At 38.0% G+C, this 15,117-nt stretch overlaps 1 protein-coding gene across 6 annotated transcripts in view; it reads right to left on the bottom strand.

Annotated features, from left to right (window-relative positions):
- The window catches only part of LOC129577253 (probable nuclear hormone receptor HR3), a 121,198-nt gene that overhangs the window by 67,025 nt on the left and 39,056 nt on the right, over positions 1-15,117 (bottom strand). For 2 of the 6 annotated variants that reach the window (XM_055463975.1, XM_055463979.1), the window contains exon 2: positions 3,169-5,421. The exons of the other annotated variants lie outside the window; for them this stretch is intronic. In XM_055463975.1, coding sequence (XP_055319950.1) covers positions 3,169-3,292 — 124 coding nt within the window. In that variant the 5' untranslated portion in view covers positions 3,293-5,421. The remainder of the gene's footprint in view (positions 1-3,168; positions 5,422-15,117) is intronic. 6 annotated transcript variants of the gene reach the window in all.

Here is a 15,117-nt window from a genome sequence, read left to right as displayed (position 1 = left end):
GTGTGAATTTTGTTGCAACAGCAGAAAAAAAACCTGGTAAACGATTGACAGTGTTTACGTTTCAAAATTCAACACGAAAAACCAACGAGCACATATGAACAACTGAGGCGATATTTTGGTTTTTGTCCAATGACGACCTGCGATCATGATCGTACCGAGAGAGAGACACACACGCGAATGAAAAAGAAAGAAAAATAAAATGGTAACCAAATATACACACATACACACGCATAAATTTTCGACAATTTTTCGATGCTCACATAAATACACACATACACGCTCACCCAGAGATAGAGGGAGATAGAGAGAGAGAGAGAGAGAGAGAGAGAGAGAGAGAGAGAAATACGCGACGGTAAGCTTCTGCGGGCAAGCAAATGAGCTAGCGAATGAGCGAGTGAAAGAGTGAGCGAGAGAACAGCGTGCAGAAAGTAACGTGGAAAAGAAATCACACACCACAAGAGACGAGCCAAAAAATAAAATTTTAAACCGAACGAAACGAAAAAAAATTGTACACACGACGACACAAGATGGTGATGGTGGTTTTTGGTTAGATTCGGTAAAAGAGAAAGTTCACGTAATAGCAATCTCTCGTTGAGAAGGCGACCGATTGTTTGCAAACCATTCGCTTTATATTTTGGCTACTTCTCGGGCTCAGCGAGCTATAGTCAAATTTCACAATTAAAACTGTTTTTTTCCATCTCTTCACATTTCGCGTATATCTTCTCTCATTCACGCTATTCATTTTCGGTATCTCCATTGGCAATACAGAAAGCACAAAATCATTTTTATACATTCATACGAGTTTACTCTCACACATACACAGGGACAGACACCACCCTTGAAACGGCATGGGTTTGTGTGCGCGAGCTATTCAAAAATTATTGATGGACCTGCCCAATTATTGCCAAAAATGGTTGTGGTACTTGGGCCAGTGGCAGTTTTTTCATATTTGGTGCTTTAAGCACAGCCGATACAGTACAACGATAAATCATTCGCTCTCGCTCTCTTTTTACTTTGCCCCAAGTAAGAGTCTTGGTTGTAAGTGATGAAATGAAAAGAGGCTTTTATTTTTGACCTTTGAAGAATGAATTTTGAATTGATGATGGAAACTCTAGAAAATTCATTTTGGCGTAAAAAATGTATACCAAAATCATTTTGTCAGTTGTTTTACCGAAATGGTCTCTCATTTTGAATAAGTATCATAGCAATTTGAACCTATTTTACGTCGGCGAAACCATTCACTCACTTCGGAAGTTGTTGATAAGATTTTTAATCAGCGCGGGAAAAAATGAACCCTTTTCCAGAGCCTTTTTTTTGCTAATTAACACTTGAGATAGAGTCGATGGTGGATTAGAAGTTTTAAGCGTTAATTTGTGAAAACAACCGTCAAATCCTATGCAATACAATTCGTATCATTTACAAATTTAATGCTTTCCAATTGATTTGGAATGAAGTGCAAATACCCATATTGAAAGAACGGATAGCAATCAAGATTAAGAGCTTTAGCTGAATGGATGTGAGATATGAATGAGAAACAGAATGTTAGTAGAGAGAGAGAGAGAGAGAGAGAGAGAGCGACTGGATGGAATTAGGAGAGATAGATTTTCAGAGAGGCTTTAGTACTGGATTAAAAAGATTGTGTTTCCAGTCGAAAGTGCTCGAGCCAGCTTTATGTACTTTCAGCTTATTGATCGATTGTTATGGGCAGTACAAATCATATGGCGTATAAATTCCAACATTTCATTCGATTTGGTTGGCTTTTTTCTGTGTTCGCTTGTCGGTTATTGTCTCTTCGATTCGAAAACATTTATTGGCCGTTCGATTGAATGCAAAAATTTCAAATCGAAACATAGAATGATTCTGGCCATTGTTCCGAAACCAGGCGTACACATACACCATGAAACGCATGATAGATGTTAAAGCGAATCAATTTCTGTGCACAACAACACACGAAAGCTCACCATGACGACATAACTGTTTTGTTTGCGGTCTTCCCTCGGTTGCTTTCTTCTTCTTTTCACTCGTTTTTATTTCGTTTGTTTTCTCTTCGTCTTCTCAGTGATACCGTTTGAAAACTATTTTAAAAGAAATCACGGACAAAAGCCATAGAGTACAACAACAGAAACGAACAGAAGCAGAGGCAGCCAGCGAGAAACAGTGAGAGAATGCAAGAGCCACTGCCATTGAGTGAAAATAGCAGAAATAATATCGTTGACGGTATAATGTTGCCTATTACCGAATGGATTAATCAAAAGCGTAGCAACTCTGAAAATTCATTAAATGTGTGATTGCGATTTGTAGGCATTTTATTTTTGGCTTAGATTGGAAAATGGTTGCTGGTGTTGTTTCTTCGCTCTCTTTCTCTTTCGATGGCTTTTATTTGGCGCTTCTGGTTTGATCATCACATATCGTCTGCTTACGTATGTGAATATGAAAAAATCGCATTACACACACACACACATTCACCCCACTTTATCTCGCTCACATTCACACGCGTAAACGAAGGAATCAAAAGAAAAAGAAGAAAATTATATAATAATTTTTTATGGAAACTTAAATGAGTAGTGCGATGAGAAAGAGAGAAAGATGCGAAAACAATACCGTTTTCATTATGAAAAGTTTGAGTGGCTGGTTTCATAGTGGTTCCAAGTTTTATTTCTTCTCGCTTTATTTAGTCGCTTGACGGTGTTGCCGTTTTTGTTTTATTTTTTGCTTCTCTTCCTTTATATTTTACGAATTTCATTCAAATTCAGATGAACAAATAATTGTTGTAAGTTTTATTGTTGTTGTTCGAAATTGTAAGAGCGACTTCATAAAATGATGCTGTTCAAAAGTCATCAACGCGCATCACAGATTCGCAAAAGAAAGGGCAACCGACTGGCTCGTAAATCTTCGAAAATGCTTTCGATAAAGCTTTATCGATGATCATGTAATTTGGCATTAAATTTATAAAATGAAAGAAAGATGTGCAAAATCGAATGTCCACAGCGCGTTCCGGGTCTTCGTCGGCATCATATTTAAATCAAATGTTTAAGTAAATTTTGGCGCCAAATATTTTTGTTGTTTTTTGGATTTGATTTTGGGCGCGTGTATAATACAGCCTGAATATTTATTTATTTTTACATATATAGTGAGCTAATAATTTGTTTCGGAAATATGATCATTTACCTTTGATTGAACCACTTGATTGTGTTTGTCCGCCGTTTGTTTGTACATTTGTCTGTAGCGCTGTATGTCCTTCGAATTTGGAAGTAACATTGCTCCACATATCAAACATCCTTGAGGTATACATTTATAATCCACAGTTGAACGCGTTTACACAAAAAAAATATAGTTGAGAATTTTCTCACTTCTCTTGTCGTTCTTTTGCTCTGTTCGAAAAGATTTTGCTGTTTCTTTTCTTGGCGGATTTATTGTGCAAATCAAATGCACAACGTTGCCGAAATTGATCAAGTGTCAAATAATTTGGGCGTTAACTTTGGTGTAAATTTACAAAATATAAAATTAAAACACATGCACTATTTCCGTGTTGATCGTTGTTTTCTTCTTCTTATCAATATGAAGTCTTTGTTGCTTTCGTTCAAGTGGTACAATAAATCGTATCCCAATTCAACGAAATTGTCCACATTTGATAATTTCTGCGGTGTGTTTGTCTTTTACTTTTTTTCGTCCTCAGCTTATTAACTGTATTGATGATTGTGCGTCATTAAATAAGGCCTCATGTTAGTTTTCACTTACTTCAAAGCAGTACACACAAACACTTGTTGTTCCGTTGGTCGTTTCGGTTTTTGCAGTAAAAACCAAATTCTTACGATTTTGTTGTTGTTCTTTGTGTATGTATTGTAGCGTAATAGCTTATCTTTGGAACGAAAATAAATAAAAAAATCCGTTGTTGTCAATGCGTAAGTGAAATGCAGCGATTGGCGTGCCGATTTGCGGCAACTCTTTTTATTTCGTGTTCTTTTTTTTTGCCGTTGTTGTTTTTCGTTTGTTCGTTCGATATATTTTATAATTTTACCGTCACTCTTGTGCGAATATATAATTTGTAAATACATATATTGCACTTTTCATTCGATTTTAATCTCTCTCTCACTTAATGCGTTCAAAAAGACAATCCCATGAGCAAGCAATCCAATATGCAATGCAGAGAAGAAAAAATAAAACACTGAAACAATGTGGTCCGTTAAAATATTATATCAGAGAGTGTGTATTGAATTTCGATTCATTTGGCAATTGTTCCATTCACATTCGTCAGTGCATCGATTGACCTTTTACCATTCACAATATGCATCCTTTTCGTTTTGATTGCGTTAATTAATAGCATGTTGTAGTGTTGCTCTTTCTATGTCTCTTTTGCACTCTCTTTCTCTTTCTCTCTCTCTCTCTCTCTCTCTCTCTCTTTCTTTTCTCAATGTCCAATCGCGCGCAGAAAACAAAAACAAATCAAAATGAGAGAAATGGAAATTAAATTTTAAATGAAAAAAAATACTCCATGTATTGTTCGATGTCGAATTTTCGAAAAAACAATGGTTTTGCATGAATTGATTGTAGTTGTTGTTATTCGTTTGTTTATCTAGTAGTTTTAATTTTCACTTTTTTAAACATTGTTAAGTACATCTTAAACCACATCACCGTTTCAAACAATTGAAGTTTCGAGTGGCTTTTGCGTGCGCGCGTCTTTTCTTGTCTCTGTGTCAAACGAATTGTGTTTGAGTTTTTTTTTTCGTCTTCTCCTCTGTCAAATACACGCACAATTCAATTAGATTCGCACCAAAAAAATAAGACAAACATTCAAAGTCACCACTAAATAATAATGAACAACAACGGAAAACAATCCTTTACTTTTTCCAAAATAACACTCGAACACATATTCACATCGGCATGCTCGTTGATTATGTGGTTAAACTGTTCTCTCTCTGTTTCTCGTGTTGATGTACACTCGAATTGTCAAAATGTTGGAGCAATGCGCGCGCGGCCTGTGTATGCGACAAATGATGACAAAACAAAATCGAAACTAGATTGATTCAACGGACGATTAGAGCCGAACAACACATACCGTGTGTTTGTGCGTATGTCTGTGCCTATCAGTTATTGTATTCAAGCATCAAAATGATGTGTATGAGAACACAAACGAACTAATGCGCCGCGCCGAACAAAACGGTTACTTCTGCTTCTGCTGCTGCTGCTCAGAAAACAGTTGTCGGTGAGATAAAATTCGTTGTCTTTTCTATGTATTCTACACACTCTGTGTCACATGTGTACACACCACCGTGTGCGTTTGTGTGTCTGAATCTATTTCTTGTTAGAATCTCGCGTTTTTTGCTTTGCTTTTCTTTAATTTCGTACGTTCTTTTCGTTTTAAACTGAAACGGCAGTTTGTGTCATATGTTTTGCGCTGTCACTCATTCAGTCAGCAGATTTCTAGGTAGCCGAAAAGAAACGAAAACGAAAGAGAAAAAAAAATGATGAAGAAAATAAAACAATGTGGACAAAAAGCGCTTTATGCTCATTTTTTTTTCTTCAAAAAAAAAAGCAATTGACAATTGCACGATTTTGCCCAATGAAATGCCGTTCCATTCGTTGTTTGCTCCGCAAAATTTTCTTATTATGATCGTTTTACATACATTTCGATGTTGGTTTACCAATTTTTGTTTCTTTCTTTGAAAGAAAAACCATTAGAAAAATGAGCCAGAAGCAAGCAGAGGGAAACAAAATCAACAACAAAATAACAAAGAATAATAGTTTCTAAAAACGAAGAAGAGAGCACTCTAGCCTAGGAGATTGAGTAGAACGATTGCTCTGCGTTGTGATTTATTTTTGGATTTGAGAGTTAATTATGATTTGTTGGGTGTGCGCGAGTGAGTGAGCGCATATTCGCTACCGCGTCCGCTTTTTCGTTGCGTCGCGAGCAAAGCCGACACGCGTACGAATTCAAAGTTCATTAACTTCCCAATATTTTGGCTTGTTCGTTTCCATTTTCATGTACAGTTTTAAAACCGCGAAAGAAAAAAAAAGAACCGTTCGAAGCAATTGATGTGTGGTAACAGAAGGCAGAGAGAGTGAGAGATAGATAGAAAAATCTAAATGGGTTAGCAGGACGATGGCAGCTGGCATCCACAAGATTCAGATTGTGAATGCACCCGATATAGCCAAAGTTGCATGATATTGGTGTCGCATGACACAATCGATTGTCAATCGGGGAATATATTGGGAAGGTTAATTTGTTAGTTGAAAATTGTATACAAATCCTGATCGATGACACCATGGCGCAATATATGCCAACTCAATGGAACGATATGTTCAATGATCCGATTTCACAGAGTGTGACTTAGCATTTTAGTTCCGAACATTTTAAACAAACCATGAAAGACTAAAATTTCAATTTTCCATTTCTTCATTTGTTTGTTTGAGTGAGTGTCGGAATGCATGTAGTACATTTATGCATTTTGCACACGACAAACTATTGATGGGGATGAATGATTGGGGGTGGTGGTGGGTAGAGATAATAGTCATTTTATCATGTCAACAATTCCAACATTCGTTTTTGAACCGAGAAATGCGTGCACACCGACTACGTGCACTGACTCTCTCATGATTTTCCTTCAACGACATTCAGTTGGTTTTTTTTTTCTCGTTCGAGTTGACCTAATTCGACGACGAATCAACTTATTTACCTGTTGATAGATAAATCAGTGAATTTCATTGAAGGAACACACTGTGGAATTTTAACAAGTAAACAAAATGTTGAGAGAGAGAGAGAGAGAGAGAGAGAGCGAAGAATAGAGAAAAAATACAGCGCTTGGTTGTTTGTGCGCACAAGCGCGCACCCGCCTTCGACAGATAATTTGATAGCCATTCGTGTATTACAACTGTTACGCTTACATGTGTATCACATGATGATTTGATACGGATAGTGCATTTCGAATAGAGGATCACAGACGACGATGACAATGGAACAGGGAAAAAGCAAACAACAAACAGCAAAACCGAGACACCAAAGTTACGCATCGCACAAATTGCGCTAGTATATGTAAGTCAGTTGTGATAATCGAGTCAGCTATCCGAAAAATGTGCGATGATCCAGAGTGACGTGTGCGATAGATGCGACAAGTGACAGATAAACAGAGACAGAGTGAAAGAGTGTAAAACTTTGAGATTTTGGCTTAATCCCTTCTTTCGCTGGCGGACGACTCGCTTTGACTGACGCGAGTGATCATCACACATTGCGTTGTGTATTGCACAACGGGTGTGCGCATTTTCGCGCCGAATCCGATTTTTTTTTAATTACAATAAATTTGATTTACTCGTTGCACAAAATCAGACTTGCGACAATGGCACACACACACATATATATACGGAATGAATAATGCCAAAACGGAATATAGGCCATTTCGACTTGTTCGCCTGTAATCTCGCTGATCCATTTTTCTTTCGATCGCTTCGTTCTCTTTCTCGCGCTCTATCTATTGAAAACAATCTCTCTTTCTGTGTGTGTATGCCATTTCGTTTTGTGCCAAGTACATCGATGCAATTTTCGATGATCAACAGCACACACTGTCGGCCTTTTGCAAATTCAAGAGAAAATGTCGAAATGAACAAAGTAGACGAAAAATGAAAGGCCGCGAACAACGACACCAACTCTTTCTCAACTGATGACTTTATAACATGTCTCTCTCCCTCTCTTTCTCTCTCTCTCTCTCTCGGATGCAAAATATACGATACACAAAAATACGCTTGAACACTCGTATTCAATGGGGACTCTCTGCATTGACTTCACATTGCAAGGCGTACAAAACATGTTTAATGAAGCATTTAAATTCTCGTTTGATTCTATTTTCTGCATTTTCTCTGTTTTCGTCATTCGCCCATTAAACGAGAGAGGAAAAAAATGGGGAGAAAAGAACTGAACTGAGCTTAAGAAATGGAAAAGAGAGCGAGCGAGAGGGAAAGAACCGAGCGCAATCAGCGCCGGCCGTGTTTTGTTTGTGAATTCCGTCTCGATATTCTTTTTTTGTTTATTTCGTCGTTGTGATTTTTTTTTTGGGGAGCATTGGGAAATTGCCGACGAAATATGTGCGTTACAATATTAATCTTCCTTATTTGTTGAATTTTTTTTCGGTTGGATGCGTCGCTGCGCTACGCTGTGTGCTGTGCTGCTGCCTTCTTGGCTCCCTGATTATTATTTCAACAGCTTCCATAAATTTCTGTTTTTATAAACAATTTTTGGCTGTTGTTGCTGTTTCGCTCAAAAGTTGGATGCTATTATTTCTATCTATTCATCATTTCATGCACATGTTTCGCCTGCAAGCTTCTCTCTCACTCTCTTCTATTCGGTTTTCATACGGTCACCGCGAAGCAAACGAAGCAAAATTACATTTATTGGATACTAATAAAACGTTTCATGAGTTTTCGAAGATAAGAAGAGACACACTGTATGACTTAAACACACAATGTGACTGATAAATAATAACTTTTGCGTAGTTTAACTGATTTTATTGTATTCGAATCAAAATGAAATAGTTGCGGCACATCATGATGATCATGTTAAGAGACTTGTTGAAAGTAAGCTTCCGACCAATTTCGAAGGGGAAAAAAATTCGATCGTGTGTGATTGCATCATGCAGTGAAACATTTGATAGAAATCATAAACTACACCATTTTCGTGTCTGATTAATAATAGTTTTATGGAGATCGTTGAGCGCCCTGGCGGCAGGTATCTGGATGTATTTGTATCGGTGCTTTTCAATATTTGGTCACCGTTTTTAACAAGCAACTCTATTGGAAATGTCGTTACGCTAAACCAACGCAGGGAATCGGAGAGTAGACATATTTTGGAAGTGCAACTGTATGGTTGACGTCAAACTAAAACACACAATCGAATCGGTGGCGGCACTGTGATTGTTTTGCTTCAATTTCTGCGATAAAAAAGAATAACAGTGAATTGTTTTCTAGCAAATGTGTGCTTTCGGCGATTTGTGTATGAAGTGCGCGCGCGAACACACACATTTTTCCATCTTTCTTTCGATTTCAATTCTTTGGTTGTTGAATTTCGATGCAGTAAATGCGGGAGCGTGAGCGCGTTCGCGCACACACACTCTTGTGACGCGTCCGACTGATAGACACACAGACCTGTTGTATGGCCTGTTATCTTTGGCCTAATTCCTTTGAACAAGCTCAACGCAGAAAAAAAAAATCGTATTACTAACAAATTCAAAACATTTCCCGAAAAATAAAGAGTGTGTAGCAGCCATTTCGCAGGAAATGAAAAGAAAGCACGTCAAAAGGCTTGAAAAACATGATCGATCGATCGATCCATAGTGTCTTCTTTCGAACCAGACTCTCTCAGATACCGGGTGAAAGATTGCATTGGTCGAAACTACATTTTCACTTTGCTGGCAATTTGAATCAGGACGAAGATCATTTCTACAAAGTTCAAGCCAATTTTGCGAGCAATTTTCCGGAATTGAACCCATTTTCTGTTCATCTTCATTTAAACATCGGTTGCATATAAATAATGGTTCACTGCAGTAAAGCCCATGAGTTCTAGAATTTTTGATGTGCTCATTGGTTCAAAATGTATACTTTGAATTTTATGCCATTTTTTGTGAAACGAAAATTGCTTTTCTAATCGGGCGACTCTGTGAGAAGTCGAGAGCATCCAGAATGCACATTCCGACACATCACAGCTTGAATGAAGGAAAAACGAATTCAAGGAGCGCCGCAGTTGTTGAGTTGAAATCTCATGTTGCTATTCTACTGAATACAGACAGTTAGAATGCGATGAAATGGTTAAGTGTTTGAAATGTTCCACGACTCCATCTGTTTACACAGGAATGTGCTCGCGCGAGCCCGTTCGAGACTTTATTCCATAATTAATTTATACATGCAGGTAATCTGCGGTGCTCTTAATCTACGCAATACACACCGCTGTTGTGCATCACACACACACACTGCTTGGTTTGAACTATACATTTGTGCTGTTTCGACTGTATAATTTTTTTTCGTATCTTCTTCCCCATTTCTCCAGCAGAAGCAGCAGTACTGTGATGATGGATTGTACACGGTAAACGGGCCGCGCCGCCAGTTCAGTTGTTATATTTTATAATTGTTTATAAATAGTTATTACTTATCGCGAGCAAGTGCGATATTTTTATTGTTTATTATTACACCGATGTCTACGGTCTTTTGCCTCTACATGCGATGCGATGCCATAAGAGAGGGAGGGAGGGAGAGAACGAGACTTATAAATGAGTACGCTGATGTTATACGATTTACCGTTAATTTTTGTGTATATGGTTAACGTGCACTGTGTGTAATTCTGTGTTTTGTTTTTATGAAATTCTCTCATTACTTGTTCGCCATCGACGAATGTATGTTTGCACACAGCTGGTTTTATTTGAGAGAGAAACACACACACACACACACACACATATATATATATATATATATACCATATTAAGTAGGTGGCATACCGATGTTTCAATAAATGTACAATGAACTCCGAACAGAAAACATAAAATTCATCGGAACAGAAGAAGAAGAAACAATAATATGATATATTCTTTATCTGTTCACGATGTTCTTCTTTGCGTTGAGTTGATGGTGGTGGTTGTTAGTCGTTTCGGTATTGCCGACGATTGTTCTTATTCCATAATTCATTAGTCAGTTTGTGCTCTGATATGGAGAATGGATTCTATTTTGAAAAAGAAAAATAATGAAATTTAAATGGTTCACAATTTACACCTGAAGATTAAGTTACTGTTTCTTGTGCGTGTGTTTGTGTGTGGTGTGATTGAACGATCTAAATTAATTTCTTTTCGTAAGAAGACTATGCCCATTTTTTCCCGTATGTGCTTCTGGTTGTGGCATACAAACGGTAAGATAAGTCAAATTGGAATCCGATACATATAACACGTTCATCGTTGACGACGATTTCGTCTTGATAGACATTTATCTGTTTTTACTCAATCTGTTGAAACAAGTGTTTACAGCTTTCATTCTCTCTGTCACATTTGTCGCTGAAATCTGTTGTTTTTACTATGCTGACTCGATTTTTTTCTTCTTTCTTTGATTCAACACATCCTGAAATATGTCGTTTATTTGGATGTTCAACTGCATATGTGCACATAACATACACAGAGAAAGAAAGAGAGAAGGAGAGAGAGAAAGACAGATAAAATGATTCTGATTAGCTTTTTATTACAGAAAATAGCTATTTATAATAACACTCGTTCAAAAATAAAGTCAGGCCAAAGTCAGTTTGAAAATAGTGCTCATAAAAGTCCCTATTGAAAATAGCATGCGGAAATCGTTCGTTCATTTTTTTGCTCAAAGAGAATCCCCATTAGGGCCTTAAACTTGCATTTGATCCGACTGCAGAAGTAGCACATATGCTAGGGATTTATGATCAGTGATCACCATATGTGTGCAATGTTTATCAACGAATTTTCAGTGGGATATGCATATTTCTTGTTCATTACAATTTTGATTTTTTTCTCCTGTGTCGAAAGAAAACACAAACATGAATGTGAATACAGGAAAAAAATAGATGAAGCGTCCATATGAAAACAAAAGCTAGGGCTTGAAGTATGAAAAGCAGCTATTTGTTGGCCAAAAGTAATTCCAAACGAAAGCAATTGCTTTTGGGAATAGAGAGAACGCAACGCGTTTGCAACAAATACACCGAATGCATATGATTGGAAATGGATGCGATGGTATTGGACGACAAGGAGATGGCAAATGAGGAAACAAGGAGGCGGAGGGAAGGCAATATTGTCCACATAGGACACACGGATATTCATACTTTGCAATACAGTTCCGTTCGGTATGCCGAGGGTTTTGGTGTATGCTGCTCATTTGTGTGTGTGTGTGTGTGTGTGTGTGTGTGTGTGTGTGTTCATTCTTTCAGTGCGAAACAAAGAGCAAATGAACATGAGATTATTTGTATACTTGTCTGTTGAATATATTCACGAAATCGTTGTGTCGTCCCGTGTGTGCATGTGTACTGTATTTGCTGCGAAATGTGTCGCATGACAGATCGAAGCTTTTGTTGAGAGAGCGAGAACCAGCCATTGAACGACGGAGCAAACGAGTGAGAAACGGAAAAGAAGAAGCTTCTCTGATCTGAATTGCAGATAATTGTGAGCGAACGGTGTGCGGTACACACTCATTCTATACGCATTTTAGCAGAAATGTGCTGCTGCAAAAGAGATAATAAATATACCAAATTGCACATGCCACACTATGTATATATATATACACGTATATATCGTTTTGAATTAGTTGGAAAATAGCGAACAGAGATAGAGCAGTTACGATGAAAAATATGTGGGTCAACCGTTAGTAGAACACACACTGAATAGATGTGCACTGTGTACGCTTCTTGTTCGTCGATATTCTTCTTCGTCGTCGTCGTCGTTGTTTTTTCTTTCTCTCTTTTCGTCTCTCTTCTCGGCGATTTTTTTTTTCGTACTTATCTTTTGTTTGTTTAAAGCACAGTAACGTATCAAAGTGCATTTGGTTTGGTCAGTGCATTTCCGAGCTGGAACATGTGGACCAAAAACCACAATGGCCGAAATGGAAGGGACCACAATTTATGCGACAGCTCAGAAAATCCTCTTCAACTGAATGAAAACGGCAACATACACACAAAATGAATGAAGAGCAACCAAATGAAGAAGAGTGGTGTTGCAATGTAGAGAAGAAATGAGTATTTGTTCATTGTTGAATAAAACTAAATAAGCGTACATTTGAACACTGTACAATGTACATTCAAGCGAAGTTCAGACCAGTACATAAACATTTAACCGATATCTTTACAAATAGCGAACGCTGTTGTCTTGTAAACATCATTAGTATTGTGTACATGTATCCAGCAAATGATTGAGTATCAATCAGTCAATATCGATCAATGCAGCAGCAGCAGCACCAAGCGCTCATCACAGCCAATATGCGAATCGATACGAAAATCAAACTACATGTAAATCAACATGAAAATTATGCATAGAACGAGTACTGGTAGTTGTGTACAGAAAAAAAATTTAGCAAAGAGAATCATCGACCTGGCACACAGACACACCAGCAACGGCAATAACAACAACAACACCAGAAAATATCCATCGATACCATGAAAAAAAATACCATCAAGACTAGACTAGACTACAAAGGTATTACGAGAAAACATTTTGTATAAACACAAAATTGATTGCATCAACACTAGGTACATACAGTGAAATTGCAATAAGCTGCACAAAATACCGTTGTCAACGTGTGCACAATTTTTTTTTTGCTACTTCTCTCTCTCTCTCATGTCTTCTTCTCAATCTCACAAATCCACTTAGGATAAAGTAGAAATGAATACAACAACAACAACGATGTCGACGAAAAAATAGAGACATGAAACGAAGTAGTCAAATCCCGTCGAGCAAAATCCAAACATATTAAGTGCACATTGTCAGTGTTGACAGTGACGGTGAACGAGTGATAGAACCCATCGTGATAACAATAAGAAGTGAATAGAGAGAAAAACAGCACACCGAGATCCGGGAATACGAAAGAAAATAAGAGAGAAAAGCGAACGAATAGGGAAAAAACACATGCAGATTGATACCGCGCGCGCATAAGTCAAAAAATTCCAAACGTAATAAACTCAAGGAATTATGAGTGCACTGAGCATAATATGAACAAAAAAAATTATATCGAGTACGAAAAAAAATGCATCAGAAACGGAGTTGTGCGTGTGTACGCGACAGCTACAATAGCAGCAGCAGCAACGGCAACGGCAACGGCAACGGCAACGGCAACGGCAACGGCAACGGCAACGGCAACGGCAACGGCAACAGAAACATCAGCAGTAACTGTGAAGCGTACATGCACAAAATTATGTAAGTTATCGGGTATATGGCACAATGGAATAGCCTATTTATTCTTGTATATAGTCACGGCTATGTCGCATCGCGCGTGAGAGAGAGCGCGCGCACGACTTGTGTACTGCCAGTTCTTCTTTTCCTGTTCATTCGCCTGTGTGCATTCATTGGATGGTTGGTTGGTTGACTGACTGACTGACGTTGCGTTTACGCGAACAAGCAACCACCATTGAAAGAGTATTTGCTTTGTTCCAAAGCCTCTTTCGATTGCATTTTTGATTGATCCCGATGAATTACAAATGTGAAACGAGCACTGGATCCCCTCCCTGGCTCATGTACGCCAGCATATGTAAACAATAAATTGTTTCTCGGGCATAAATTTGCTAGTACCAAAATGAGAAAATGTAATCGGCTTCATTGCATGTGGCTTTGGCTGATTGATTTTTGTGTGTTGTCTTCATTGTCAATCGGCAATTAATTTCGATTTGTAAGCGAATTAGCTGGTGGCAGTGGTTCTGGTGGTGCTGTTGTTATTTTGCGGTCGATTTGAATGTAAATATTTTATCTGACGTCGAGCATTTCTAATGCGAATAGTACAGTATTATGCGTTCTGGTTGCAAAGCGGCATACAGAATGCACACCTGTATATGTTTAGCTGAGCTGCTGCGCGCTGCGCCGTATGAACTGAAAAGCTTATGCATAAACTTTTATTATGCAGATAGATAGAGTACACATTCAAATCGATGCAAAACGTGTAACATCACATAATGAAAAGGAAAATGACAGAATTGAAGAAAGACGCATACAATAATAACAACAGCAGCAGCACCACCACCAGCAGCAGCAACAACAACAACCATACACAACACACAAACATACAACAATAATAACAGCAACAAAAATGTACTCAACGGGTAATAATAATAACTATAATAATAGAGAATGTTCACAAGTCGCATTACAAAACAATGGCAAACTACAATACGATGTTTATCTTGGGAATGCTATGCCGCAATAGACGGATGGCTATGTTCGAAATGCATACTGCACAATTTTCATTTTTCTTTCTCTTCTTTTTTGTTGCTATTGTGAGCATATACTGCGTGTGTGAGCACTTTGTTTATCACAGCGAACACGCGTGTAAGCGAGGCGGAGATGGAAAGTGTGACCGAGCGAGCGAGCAAGAGAGATAGAGAGAGAGAGAGAGAGAGAGAGAGAGAGAGAGAGAGAGAGAGAGAGAGAGAGAGAGAGA

The sequence above is a fragment of the Sitodiplosis mosellana genome, unplaced genomic scaffold (assembly GCF_009176505.1).
Source record: "Sitodiplosis mosellana isolate CC-2019 unplaced genomic scaffold, AAFC_SMos_1.0 Smas_scaffold_6197, whole genome shotgun sequence".
NCBI classification, from domain to species: Eukaryota; Metazoa; Arthropoda; class Insecta; order Diptera; family Cecidomyiidae; genus Sitodiplosis; species Sitodiplosis mosellana.
Note: the sequence above shows the minus strand (reverse complement) of the source record. Positions and strands in the feature narration are given on the sequence as shown.